The sequence below is a fragment of the Falco peregrinus genome, chromosome 2 (genome assembly GCF_023634155.1).
Source record: "Falco peregrinus isolate bFalPer1 chromosome 2, bFalPer1.pri, whole genome shotgun sequence".
Taxonomy (NCBI): domain Eukaryota; kingdom Metazoa; phylum Chordata; class Aves; order Falconiformes; family Falconidae; genus Falco; species Falco peregrinus.
The window spans coordinates 114129326-114141409 of record NC_073722.1 but is presented as its reverse complement, the minus strand read 5'-3'; the positions used below and the strand labels follow the sequence as shown (position 1 = coordinate 114141409).

The following is a 12084-nucleotide window of genomic DNA, read 5'->3' as shown; positions in this document are numbered from 1 at the left end:
CCCATGAGAAGTAGTGACGTAGCAGCATCTTCTCTGTGGTAATGTGCATGTATCATGTGCTACATCACAGGCTGAGCTGCTCTGAGTTGTAAAACTCAGACTTTTTCCCTGTTTACCCCCACCATTTTACCCGTATCAATGTTTTCATCATCATTGTCAAATTATATTTTTTTTGCTACAGTGTGCAAGAAGATGGGAGAATGGTTGCCCTTTCACTTAAATTATTATGGTTCAATATAAAACCATTGAATGATAGAGGCAATTTGGGGAGTGTGTGTGTACATATATATAACAGGCTGTGATTTGGTGACTGCTAAATTTGGCTTTAGGACTATTAAAAAAACGTCGATGCCTGCCTGATACAAAGCACTGATTCAGTCTAAGCTTAATCTGCTACTTCGAATCTGGTTTAAAAAACGGTTCACAAGATTTTTGCATCTTGGACTTTGTCAGACCAAGTGTTTTCTGTCTGCAATCAACATCAAAACATTTGTAATCGCAGTCTCATTTGCTCTGGCAGAAGATGCAGTGATGTGACCATTTCAGTCCATTCCAGTCCAACACGTGCAGCTAACGCTAGTGATGATGGCACTGTGCTATGACAAGGAAATTGGGCTCCAATTTTACAACCTATGTTGGTACAAGAAGAAAGGCAGGGATGTGTAGGTCTAAAGATGAATAAAGGGTTTTGTTTTGGTGTCTGTAATTTTGAATCAATTTTGTCTGCCACTCTGGATGCCAATCCATACATCTTATTCCTGGGTTTTGTATTATTTTACAAAACTCTGATTTGGCAGGAACAGCAGTAAGGTAGTTTAAAAACTGATCAAGGAAATAACAAGAGTAAAAAGTTACAAAGAGTGACAGGTTACGATATGGTCTAATCAACCTCATTTTTCTCAAAAACAAATGGAAAAAACCCCAGTCTGTTACTTCGAATATTCAGAAATACAGTTTTTGTTGATCTTTGATCTTTGGAATTTTAATTTATCAGAACAATGTATGGATATAGTGGTTAATTTGTATTAGATTAAATGACTTATGTAAGAAAAAGTGGTTAAGTTCTATTAAGCTTTTGAGAGACAATTTTGAAGTGTTTCATTATAATTTTGATGAAATTAGATTTCAAATACTTAAGTCCATTTTCTGGTCTTTTTCAGATGTATCGGTTTTTATGAGAGCAAAATAGTAGGAGATTTCAAAAAGGGAATGGTATACGTAGCAGGTGTTGGGAGATTCATTAAATAGAAAATTCTTTGAAAATGTAAATACTAGCGTAAGTAGGTTCAAAGGATACAGGATTTATATCACTGGATGGTACAGAATGCTGTTCTTTTCTCTCCTGAAAAGCTGGAAGAATACTTTAAATACAGAAGCTTGATGATTACCCATTAATTGCTAACTAAAAATACACAAATGTATTTTTTTTTTTCTGCTACAGGTAAATTGTCAGACATCAAGTCTACGTGGTCCTCTGGCCCAATCTCTCACACACAAGCCTCTCTATCCCATGAACTATGGAAGGTACCCAGAAACACTACTGCTCCTACGAGACCACCTCCAGGCTTAACAAACACCAAGCCATCATCGACGTGGGGTGCCAGTCCCCTGGGTTGGACCAGCTCTTACTCCTCTGGTACTCTTGACTTCTGCGTTTTGTAACACCTGAGTGCTGTCTCTTTGTAATTGTTTACTTTTATGCTGTGTTAGCAATAGTGAGGCACCCCATAGCTGTGGATTAGGCTCCAGAAACTTGAGGTTTAATACAAGTAAGAGTGTGTCTGTTTTGGGGATGAAGCTGTTTATTTTAGTTAGGATAAGGTGTAAATACTGTCATCTTTCAGGTGGTCATATTAGTAATTTTATGTAGGAATTGCCAAATTATTGAACTCCAACTGGGACTTATTTCCATTTCCTTAATTTCTAAAAATATCTTTTAAACATGTGTGTTGTTTTGTGGTATGATCTATGACTGCCTACAAGGCTTCAAGATGAGCAAAGCAGCCCATGGAATTTCATATGGAACACATTTTTGGAGTGTGAAACACTTAGGACCCGATGGCATCGCAAAGCTCAGGGAAAGTCTTCATTCCTTCATGCAGGCTCTTTTTTTGGATGTTGTTTTGCTTAAATACAAATACAAGAAACCATGGATTTGGCTATATAAATAATGGATATATTAATGTTTGTTTGTGAAGTATTGTCAGCCTCAAAAGTATTACACCTGTTTTATAAAGCTGACTGTTAATCTGCTTTCACGAAGTTGGGAATTAAATGTTCTTCCCTCTTCTTGCTGTTTGTTTTGTGTCTATTTTCTTCACCAAAACCCCACCTGGTGGGAAGATATTGCTGATGCCAGGATTGTCTCTTTAGCCTGAGTATGGTCATGTGTGTGACCACAGAAGTACTGCAGTTTCTCAAATGCCACTCATAAATGTCAAGCTTATACAGTTTCTCATTATAAAACACCAGGCTTGAAGTTTGAAAAGCAGGTTTTGTTGGTTATGTCCTTGTATCTTCAATCAGAACACTGTCAGTGCAGAAATACCTATTTTGAATAAGTCATATACATTAACCTATCATGGGCAAGACAGCAGAATGCTGCAGTGCTATAAAAATAGCAATAGCAAGCAGCAGTCTGAGCTTGGACCCTTGAATTGCTTTTAAAATGTGTCTTCCAGCTTAATTCTAATGTAACCTGAAGATACAGTTTGTTGCAGTGTCACACCTGTATCCACTAGTTTTCTAACAGTTATTGTGGGAATGTGAAAAATGGTGCATACCTTTTAAACATTAAAAAAATTAAAAAAAAAAAAAAAAAAAAAAAGCAGGTTTTCAGTCAGCAACCTCTCATTCCAGACAATAAATCAAGATGTGAGTAAACCGCTGCAAGTTCTCAGTAGCAGTAATGCTTGCTGGTGTGCTGTGTTTCCAGATAAGTTTTCTACTTGTAATATGCTCTCCACAACCTGGTAAAATGTTTTGGTGTGGAATTTGTGTTGTAGGTTCTGCATGGAGTACGGACAGCTCAGGGAGAACAAGCAGCTGGCTGGTTCTTCGCAACCTCACGCCCCAGGTAAGTAGAATTGTACATAACTAGTTTTGATAACAGACTTGCCACGTTTAAGAGATAAGAACAATGGTTATCAGCCTTGGCTGTTTGATCCATTTGAATGGAAAATAATTATTCTGCTGCATTTATTATAAGTGTCTGTCTTCTACAGGGAATTTGTTACATTTTCAAGGTGCTGTCAAATCAAGTATGAACTTTTAAGACTGTGATTAGTCATTCAGCGTGCACCATTTATGTATGTGTAAGTTTGGAGGTGAATGATGTTTCAAAGCAGAGAGATGTAAAATCTGCTTTTCCTATGGGGTCAAATAGGACACTTCTAAGTGTCAAATCTAGTCCTTCCGGAACACAGCATCATTCACAAGGAAGACTATAAGCCACAAAACCTTGAATGTGGACATCCAAATTAATCTTGGGGAGAATTTAGGTGGTTTATGGACAATGTGCTTTTCTTTTGATTTATCTCTGGATTTCTGTGGACTTTTAATGATAAATATAACTTGCATAATGTAAATTGGGAAATTTTGTGCACTGGACTGCAGGGAAGCCTTAAAAAGACAGGTTGTCTTATTCAATGAAGACAGTGATAATTCTATATATAAATTCTTCTTGTCAAAGAAAACCACTTTTTTCCCACCTGTACTTACTATTTAGCTTTTAAAACCTGTTTAGTTAACAAGCATTTAAAGTAAAATCACAAAAACCTTTCCCCCTGTTTGTTTCTTACCAGATTGATGGCTCCACACTGCGGACACTGTGTTTGCAACATGGCCCTCTAATAACATTCCACTTGAACCTGACGCAAGGGAATGCTGTGGTCCGATACAGCTCCAAGGAGGAAGCAGCCAAGGCGCAAAAGTCTCTGCATATGTATGTTTCTGCTTTCTCTTTCCTTTGTTGTGAAGCTGGTTTTATCTCAGAAACTATTTTCTTAGGCATTTATTTATTAGGACTCGACACCGATCACTAGTTAGTTTAATGTGAGTTTTGAAATTGCCTAATGAGACAGAGAAAAAATAATTGGGAATAGATACTCGTACACTACTGAATAAGAGGTCATTACAAAACTTGATAATAGATATTCGTTAATAATGTGCTCAGTAAGGATTTGTCACCTCTAAGGCTGCAAAGAATTTATAAGATGTGATAAGAATTCCAAAGGAAGCTCAGAGAGAGCATGAGACATGGTTTTAGCTTTAGAGAGCAACAGAAAGCACGGAACAATGACAAAGAATGTGTTTGTGGTGGTCACCTTTTTTAAAGGATTTATGAACGAAATGTATGACAACAAAGTGCGCTTTCTAGGTGTTTCAAAATCCATAGGATTAATTGGCATAGTACACAAGGACTGGAGAATTTGAGTGATAAAATCAGTGACATTAGGGAGGGTTAAGAATGTAGAGACTGATGTTTCAAAGAAATACTTAGGTGCTCAGCACTGGAAAGCAATTTTCTTTATCAACAGGTTAGACCATGAGTATATTGAAAAACACTGATCATAGCAGAAACATCATTTGGAACTAGTTGTACTACTGGCATGATTACCTTCCCTATACTTACAAATTTAGGAGCAATGGTTGCTCCCTATGTGAAATTGCAACTACTCTCCCATTATGAACCTGGTGAACAGAAATTGTAGTAACAATATTTACATTAATGAGCATGGTGCTTTTTAAACTGTTGATCATTAATTATTTACAAAGCAGCATTCAGAACAATTGGAGATGGAAAATTGACCCATTTTAGTTATATCAGTTTAGATGTGGGCATCAGGTAAAAAAGAATAATGCCAAAGGCAAAATGAGTATGAGAGTTTAAAGATAAGTGCTTATTTTAAATACGTACATGGCAATGTCATTACATTATCAGTGATCTGGAAGGCCTCAGTTTAAATTGTTTTTTTAATAGGTTGTGGCATAACTATGGTTACACTGCTAGCAATGACAGGACAGACCTTTCTGAATGAAAAGGATTGAGCTACGTATGTGTTGGATATGCTGGCAGGGTCACAGTGTTAAAATACAGTGGGATTTGTTGAAGCCAGCAGGACGGTGTTAGGCTTCCAAGAGATACCAAGATAAATGTTTACATGGAGTTGATCATTGGACAATACGTCGCGGAGCCAGCAATCTCAGACCCATATTGTATCCGAAACAGCGTGGCCAGCAGAGCCGGGGCAGTGCCCATCCCCCTGCGCTGGGCACCGGTGCAGCCGCCCCCCGAGCCCTGGGCTCAGCTCTGGCCCCCCACTGCCAGGGGGACACAGAGGGGCTGGAGCGTGTCCAGGGACGGGCAGGGGGCTGGGGAAGGAGCTGGGGCACCAGGCTGAGGGGGGGCTCAGGGGGGAGCTGGGGGGGCTCAGCCTGGAGAGGAGGGGGCTCAGGGGGGGCCCTGATCGCTCTCTGCAGGTGCCTGACAGGGGGGTGCGGGGGGGGGGGGTTGGCCTCTTCTCCCAGGTAACAAGCGACAGGGCGAGAGGGAACGGCCTCAGGTTGTGCCAGGGCAGGTTTAGACTGGATAGTAGGAAAAACTTCACTGGAAGGGTGGCCAGGCACTGGGACAGGCTGCCCAGGGAGGTGGTGGGGTCACCATCCCTGGAGGCGTTTAAAAGCCGTGTAGATGTGGTGCTGAGGGATGTGGTTTAGTGGTGGCCTTGGCAGTGCTGGGTTGATGATTGAACTTGACAATCTTAAAGGTCTTTTCCCACCTAAATGATTCTGTGATTTGATATGAGAATAGCTTGCTCACACTTTCCATCTCTGGTTGTGTGGGGTTTTTTTGCTATATAAATGAGGAGCAGCAGTGATTAATATTTTCGAAAATGAATTTAAATTTTTTTGTGGAATGCACAGGTTTCAAAGACTGCATTTGGATCTCTTCACTTGCGTATTTAGGAAAGGTAGAAATTCTTAAGATGTGATTTTCAGCAAGGAGCATTTGCACAAACCCAGCTTGGTGATGGCTTCCAGGCTGCAGTCAGGCGGTGGGGGGCAGTAGCCATTGCAAGGACGTTTGTATTCCAACAAAAGGGTAACTGTTAATGTAGCTGTTCAGAGTTCCGCGCCATGCAGTGGGGAGACAATTAATACAGAGAACCTGGAGGTTTAGGCAGACACTGCCAGGTCATTTATCTTTCATTCTTCTTTGAAAGATCTTAGGTTGCAAAATAAATTTGAGAAGAAAATCAAAGCTAGGTTCTTGGAGGTGTTCTGCATCCATTGCATTAGTCATGCAGTTACTCTTGTCAAATATATACAAAGGGAATTAATTTTAAACATACTATAAAAGAAAAGTGAGGTTTCAGGAAATGGGGATGTGGGTGCGGAGGGGGGAAGACAAAACCTTCAACTTTGCAGGATGAGTGGGGAGTTGCATTGAAGTACAAATCAGTTTTCAGAGTACAGCCCCAGTGGGTTTCAAGTGCAGCTTTAAATAAAGCAGGAATAAGCGTTGGGCACAGAAAAGTTGAACTGTACATTGAAGAGTTAATATTAAGCATTTCAATGGGTTAAGACCTTTAAGGGTATGAAAGCATTGTTGATCATGGGGGGGGGGGGGGGGGAGAGAGATTCTCTAATCTTTCTGAGTTTGTTTTCTGAAAATATTTTGAAGTATTTTAAAAGGCAAAGGAATTGCATACCTCATGGTCTGGAGCTTGCTTTGCTACATTATATGATGCATGGTTGGAGCTATGTTTTATATCTTTATAGTAAAGCAAAGTGCTGGAATTGCTACAGGTCACATTGCCCAGTGCTCAGAAATAATAAAAGCTACAACATTTATGCAAAAGCAAAAGTGGGGAAAGGAGATGTTGTCAGGTGCTTGAGCACAAACTTGGAAACAGCATTTCAGGCTTTGCTGTAACTAAAAAGTTAACCATTGAGTGTGATGGCTGTAGGCACCCTGAGGTGCAAGGTGTCTGAATTTTATTCTGCTCTTGTATCTTGCAGCTTAAAAAACCCCAGCTTTTCCTGGTTAGTTGATTTTAAAATACCCAGCAAATGATTGAATCTGCAGGATTTAAATACTAGAATATATTCTGTGATGACAAATTAATGCGAAGAGAATAGTTTTTGAAAATGTATTCTAATAAATTTGTCATTATTGGTGTAATTTATTACTGATAATGCTGGTATGCTTGTACCTCTATGCCTAAATCGATGCGTGTTAATAAAGCGAGGCGGTCTCCACGCATGGCTTTGTGTGTTTGCCTGCGGATGCAGAAAGGTAGAGGGAAAACAGGACAGAGGAGCCTTTGTTTAAGAGACCGGGATGACTAAAAGCGAGCAGATGTGGCGTAACATCTCACCTCGAATTCAGCTTGGGGGCTCACCGATGGGTCTCTGTCCACCCGGCGTATTTCCCCAAGTGCCCTTTGCACCCCTTGTTTCATGTCGCTGTGCCTTTTGTTTTTGTCCTCAGGTGTGTCCTGGGAAACACTACCATCCTGGCCGAGTTTGCTGGTGAAGAAGAAGTCAACCGCTTCCTAGCCCAAGGCCAGCCGCTGCCGCCCACCTCCAGCTGGCAGTCCAACACTGGAAGCAACCAGACCCGCCTGGGCTCCTCCAGCAGCTCCCACGGCTTGGTGCGCAGCGACGCCGGCCACTGGAACACCCCCTGCCTGGGGGGCAAGGGGAGCAGCGACCTGCTGTGGGGGGGGGGTGCCTCAGTACTCCAGCAGCCTTTGGGGACCCCCGAGCACCGACGACGGCAGAGTTATCGGAAGCCCGACACCTTTGAATACTCTTCTTCCGGGTGATCTTCTCAGTGGGGAGTCCATCTAGGAAACAAGAGAAACAAAATGGAAATAACAATCATCAGCACTAAAGGAAAAATAAAAAATTGTAACCCTTTCCAGTCCCGGGCTTGATGAAGAATCCAGCTTTAACAGATCAGACTGGCAGCCCTTTTTAGTACCTCTGTCCAATATCGAATATGAAACTGCAGAAGCCCTTGTGAACTGTTCCTGAAACAGTATGGGCTTCTTTTGGTCAGTGTCACATGCTAATGACAGGTTTTTATTTTTTTCGTGGCTTTTTGTTTTATGTTGTCTTTTTATGTTTGTATGGTGATTTTCAAAACAAAGTATAAAAGCTGCTTAGAATAGGTCTATCATGAAGGGCACTTTTCAGAATTTGGGCTGGAAAGGGTTATTTTATCAACCTGGGGGGGGGGGGGGGGGGGGGGCGCGGGGAGGAGGGGAATGAAAGCCTATTTAAAATGAGCCTGTGACTATTATGCACATTACCAGAGGCGGACCCACTAATCAGAAAGGGTGAAGTGTGATATTTACCATTGGTACAGAAAAGTAATGAATCTGAATGGTAACTATTGACTGTACAGGTTGGGGGGGGTGGGGGGGAGGGCAGGGTTGGGGTGTCTCTGTGTCCACTACTCCCATGGATCTGCCTATGCACATTACCCTTGTTTCATTACTTTTTCATGTCATTTTTTAAATCCCAAAAATATAAAAAGTAAAAAAACAAACAAAAAAAACCACAAACAAAAAAAAAAACCTACAAAAAAAAAAAAAACCACACAAAAAAAACCCCAACAAACAAACAGAAAAACATATCAACATGCAAATACTTGAATCCAGCAGGCCAATAACAAAATGTGAACACTTTCTAAGTCTAATTATTACACTTCCAGGTCAGCATCAGTACACAAAAAACAGGCTCTAAGAATTTTTTTTAGTGTTCAGACTATACGTTTTCGTTGGAACAGATGTATGTATGTGAGTGTGCTTGTGTGTATGCGCGCGCATGTATGTGTGTGCCCATGTGTGGTTTAACTATAAAAGTGTGAATTTTTTCCTTTTATTCAGTATATGCTTTTTATTTGCTCATTGGTCAAATGTTTAATTGTTATTAGCTTCTAACTTTGCACTGAGTGTCCGCAGCCCTTCTTGTAGCTAATCCTATAATGTTAGAAAAAAAAAAAAAAAAAAAAGAAAAAAGAAAAAAAAAAAAGAACTGATAGAAGGGGCCGGCGACAATTCACGTGTAAATGTTTACTCAAGGACTCTTATCGCATTTTAAAAATTACAGTGTGTATCTCTGGAGAATAATATGTATATCTACCTTTAGCGGCTTTTTATTGTGGACTAATGCAAGAAAATTATTACCGGAGTATTGCACCATTTTTCCATTCGGAATATAAAGTTTAAAAAAAAAAATACTCTCGTTGAACTGTGGCCATAGATAATTGTAAAGAGTTGATAGTTCCCTTGCAAGCAGGAACAGAAACAAGCACTTGGACATAGGTTTTGACTGCTTTTGGAGGAGCCAGGAGTTTTGGCTCCCACCTGTTTACAGACCTTTTTTTCTCCTTCAAACTTTAAAATAAAAAAGGAATTAAAAAAAAAAAAAAAAAAGAAAAAAAAAAACTTCCATCGTAAAGAAAACTATTTTCAGAATGAAGATATGCTACTTCAGAGCTCTGGGATTGAACAGTGTTGTTGTATTCTTTTCTTTGGCCATTGCTGTGTACTATTTTTGTTGTTGTTTTCCTCCTCTTCGTCAAAGTGGCGAAAACTTTGTGATCACTATCTTGCACATGGTGGAAGATGTCTCAGGAAAGCCGGGTTTCCCGAGGAGCAACTCCACACCATTTCATGTATTTTTAAAACCCAACTCCTAGCACTGAAGATATTATTAAAAAACAAATAAAATTAAAAAAAAGACAGTAAGAAAGAAGAAAATACCTAATCTAATGTGTAGCAGTTACATATTTACCAAATAATGGACTCAAAAGAAATAGATGTTTGAAGAGTGCTTTATATATTAAAAAATCGCTTTATGTTTAAAAAAAGATCAATGTTTTTGTTTTGAAAGGAAGAAAGACAATGGAATAACATACACTTCAAGTATGTTTTAAAAATTATATGAACATTGTGCTCCCTGCCTGCTTGGATCAGGAAACTTGTGCATTACATTATTTTTTTTTTTTTTTTTGGAAGATTAGCTTTTTAATGGTTTTATCAGATTTAAAGGGTCCTGCAAGATTGCAAATTAACAAAAGCTGGTTTTATAGAGGATCATGAACTATGCACAAACTGGGTTCAAGACTTGTTTTTTTTTTCTCAAGTTTTAGTAGTGTATTTAGCTGAATAACCTTTCCTCAGAGTAATTGCATCTCATTGCCATTACACGCCTCCTACATATATATTTTATATATATATACACACACACTTATATAAAATATGTATGTGTGTATGTGCGTGTTTACATATGATGTTCCATGCTGAAGTTTAGCATTGAGTTGTAGAAAAACTCCTGATATTTTAAAATTGGGAATGAAAAATTCTGTTTAAGGGTTGGGGGGTGGGGTTTTGTTTTGGGGCTTTTCTTTTTTTTTTTTTTTGCCTTTCCTTTTGGATTAAAGATGTCTGTAACTCTGAGATTAAAAAAAACCAACAATTGTGGCTTTTAATGTTTATTCTCCTCATAGAATGTGATTGTTAAAGAACATGCACCGAAAGTTGCTTTCAAGAGTACGAAGATTCTTTGAAACTTAATAAATTGCAGTTTTTTCTTGGCTGTTGAAATAATGTGTATTTTTCTTTTATGCAGGGGATACTAAATATATATATATATATTGTTAAATCTGTTAAGGCATTTCTTGGAAGAAGTTTTAACTCTTTCGATATAATTAAGTGTACAGCCAGGCAAATCGCTCCTGTAAGTGTAGTCGCACACTTTGAATCTGTGCTTGTTGGTGATGGCATTCTCATAGCTTGTACCATGAATGCTTTGCATATCACATCCCAAAAGAGCGCTGCGTAAAAAGCAGTAATCATTTTTGTTGTTGTTGTTGTTAGAATTCTGTTTTTCTCATTTATTCATGTCTTTGGTGATATAGTAGATGAGTCATTAACACTTGGAATATTGCGAGGCTGAAGGCTCCTCTAGCTTTCCCGTTGAGTCACCCCGTAGCCTTCCATTTGCCAGGCCTGGACATCTCTAAATTGCCAGTTCCACTAAACTTTACGAGGTGGGTAGATAGCCTGTAAATAAAATGGGGGAGAAAAACCAAAATATTTTCGTGTTTGGCCTTTCAGGTTTGAAATTAAGGAAGATATTCACAGTGGCTAATGTGAGGCAGAGGAGGCAAACGGCAGAAGGTTCGTGGAGGAACCCAAACCTGCTCCATCTCCCTTGTCCCCAGTTGAGCTCGTGCTGTCCTCCCACCACCACCAAGCCGGCTCTTTGCCTCCGGGTGGCGTTGAGGTGGTTTGAACTGGGAGCGCAATTCATGGCAGGGCTCTGAATTGAACCCCCACATTGAACTGGGACTCCAGTGCTGGTGGGTTTGTACGGTAAAACTCTTTCCACTGATCTGTTTGGGAAGGAAAAAAACCCTAAGGTGAAGAACTGGGTTAAGAAGGCAGTTGACAGCCCTGACCACCACCGGCACTGCGGCTCTCCCCCGTCCTCGCTGGCGCTGGGATTACTGGCTACTCCGCCAGAAACTAAACGTTTAATAAGAAAGACGCAGGGGGGACCCAAGCAACTCTTGAGAGTTTGCAGTTTGCTGGCAGATGTGATGCAGTTTAAAACTCAAATCTAGATTTGGGGTAACTTCTGTTACCTAAATAGCCAAAATACCCAGTCTGAAGCCTGTTCCGCTCATTTTTTCATTGATGCTGCCCCAAAGCTGCACAGCTGTTGCCATGGTTGTGTTTCACCGTGAACTTCTTCCCCTCTGTCGCCTTTTTTCTGTTTTCTCTACCAGCTGTTTGTAGTGAAATTGTTAGAAGAGAGTTGCCTTCTCTTTCTTTTTCCTTCCCTGTTTTTGTCTTCCATAAGGTTGGCAGAGATGGCTTTTTTTAATCAGACACACTCTTAAAATTTAGCATCCACCCTGGTGTATTAAAGGAAACGCAGCTTTTGGCTAAAACCAGTCTTTTAGTGTTTGCATAACATTCTCCATTTTCAGTGTCATACTCCTCCCCACCCCCCCCGCCCCGCGTTAATGCTATCTGATATTCCTGAAGTTGTAAAGATAGC

General features: G+C 40.0%; 1 protein-coding gene across 1 annotated transcript in view; it reads left to right on the top strand.

Annotated features, from left to right (window-relative positions):
* The window catches only part of TNRC6C (trinucleotide repeat containing adaptor 6C), a 219528-nt gene extending 208903 nt beyond the window's left edge, over nt 1-10625 (top strand). The window contains 5 exon segments of the mRNA XM_055795203.1: nt 1442-1636; nt 3006-3076; nt 3804-3943; nt 7496-7727; nt 7729-10625. Of these exon segments, the coding sequence (XP_055651178.1) occupies nt 1442-1636; nt 3006-3076; nt 3804-3943; nt 7496-7727; nt 7729-7857 (767 nt within the window). The 3' untranslated portion in view covers nt 7858-10625.
* Nucleotides 10626-12084: the final 1459 nt, after the last annotated feature.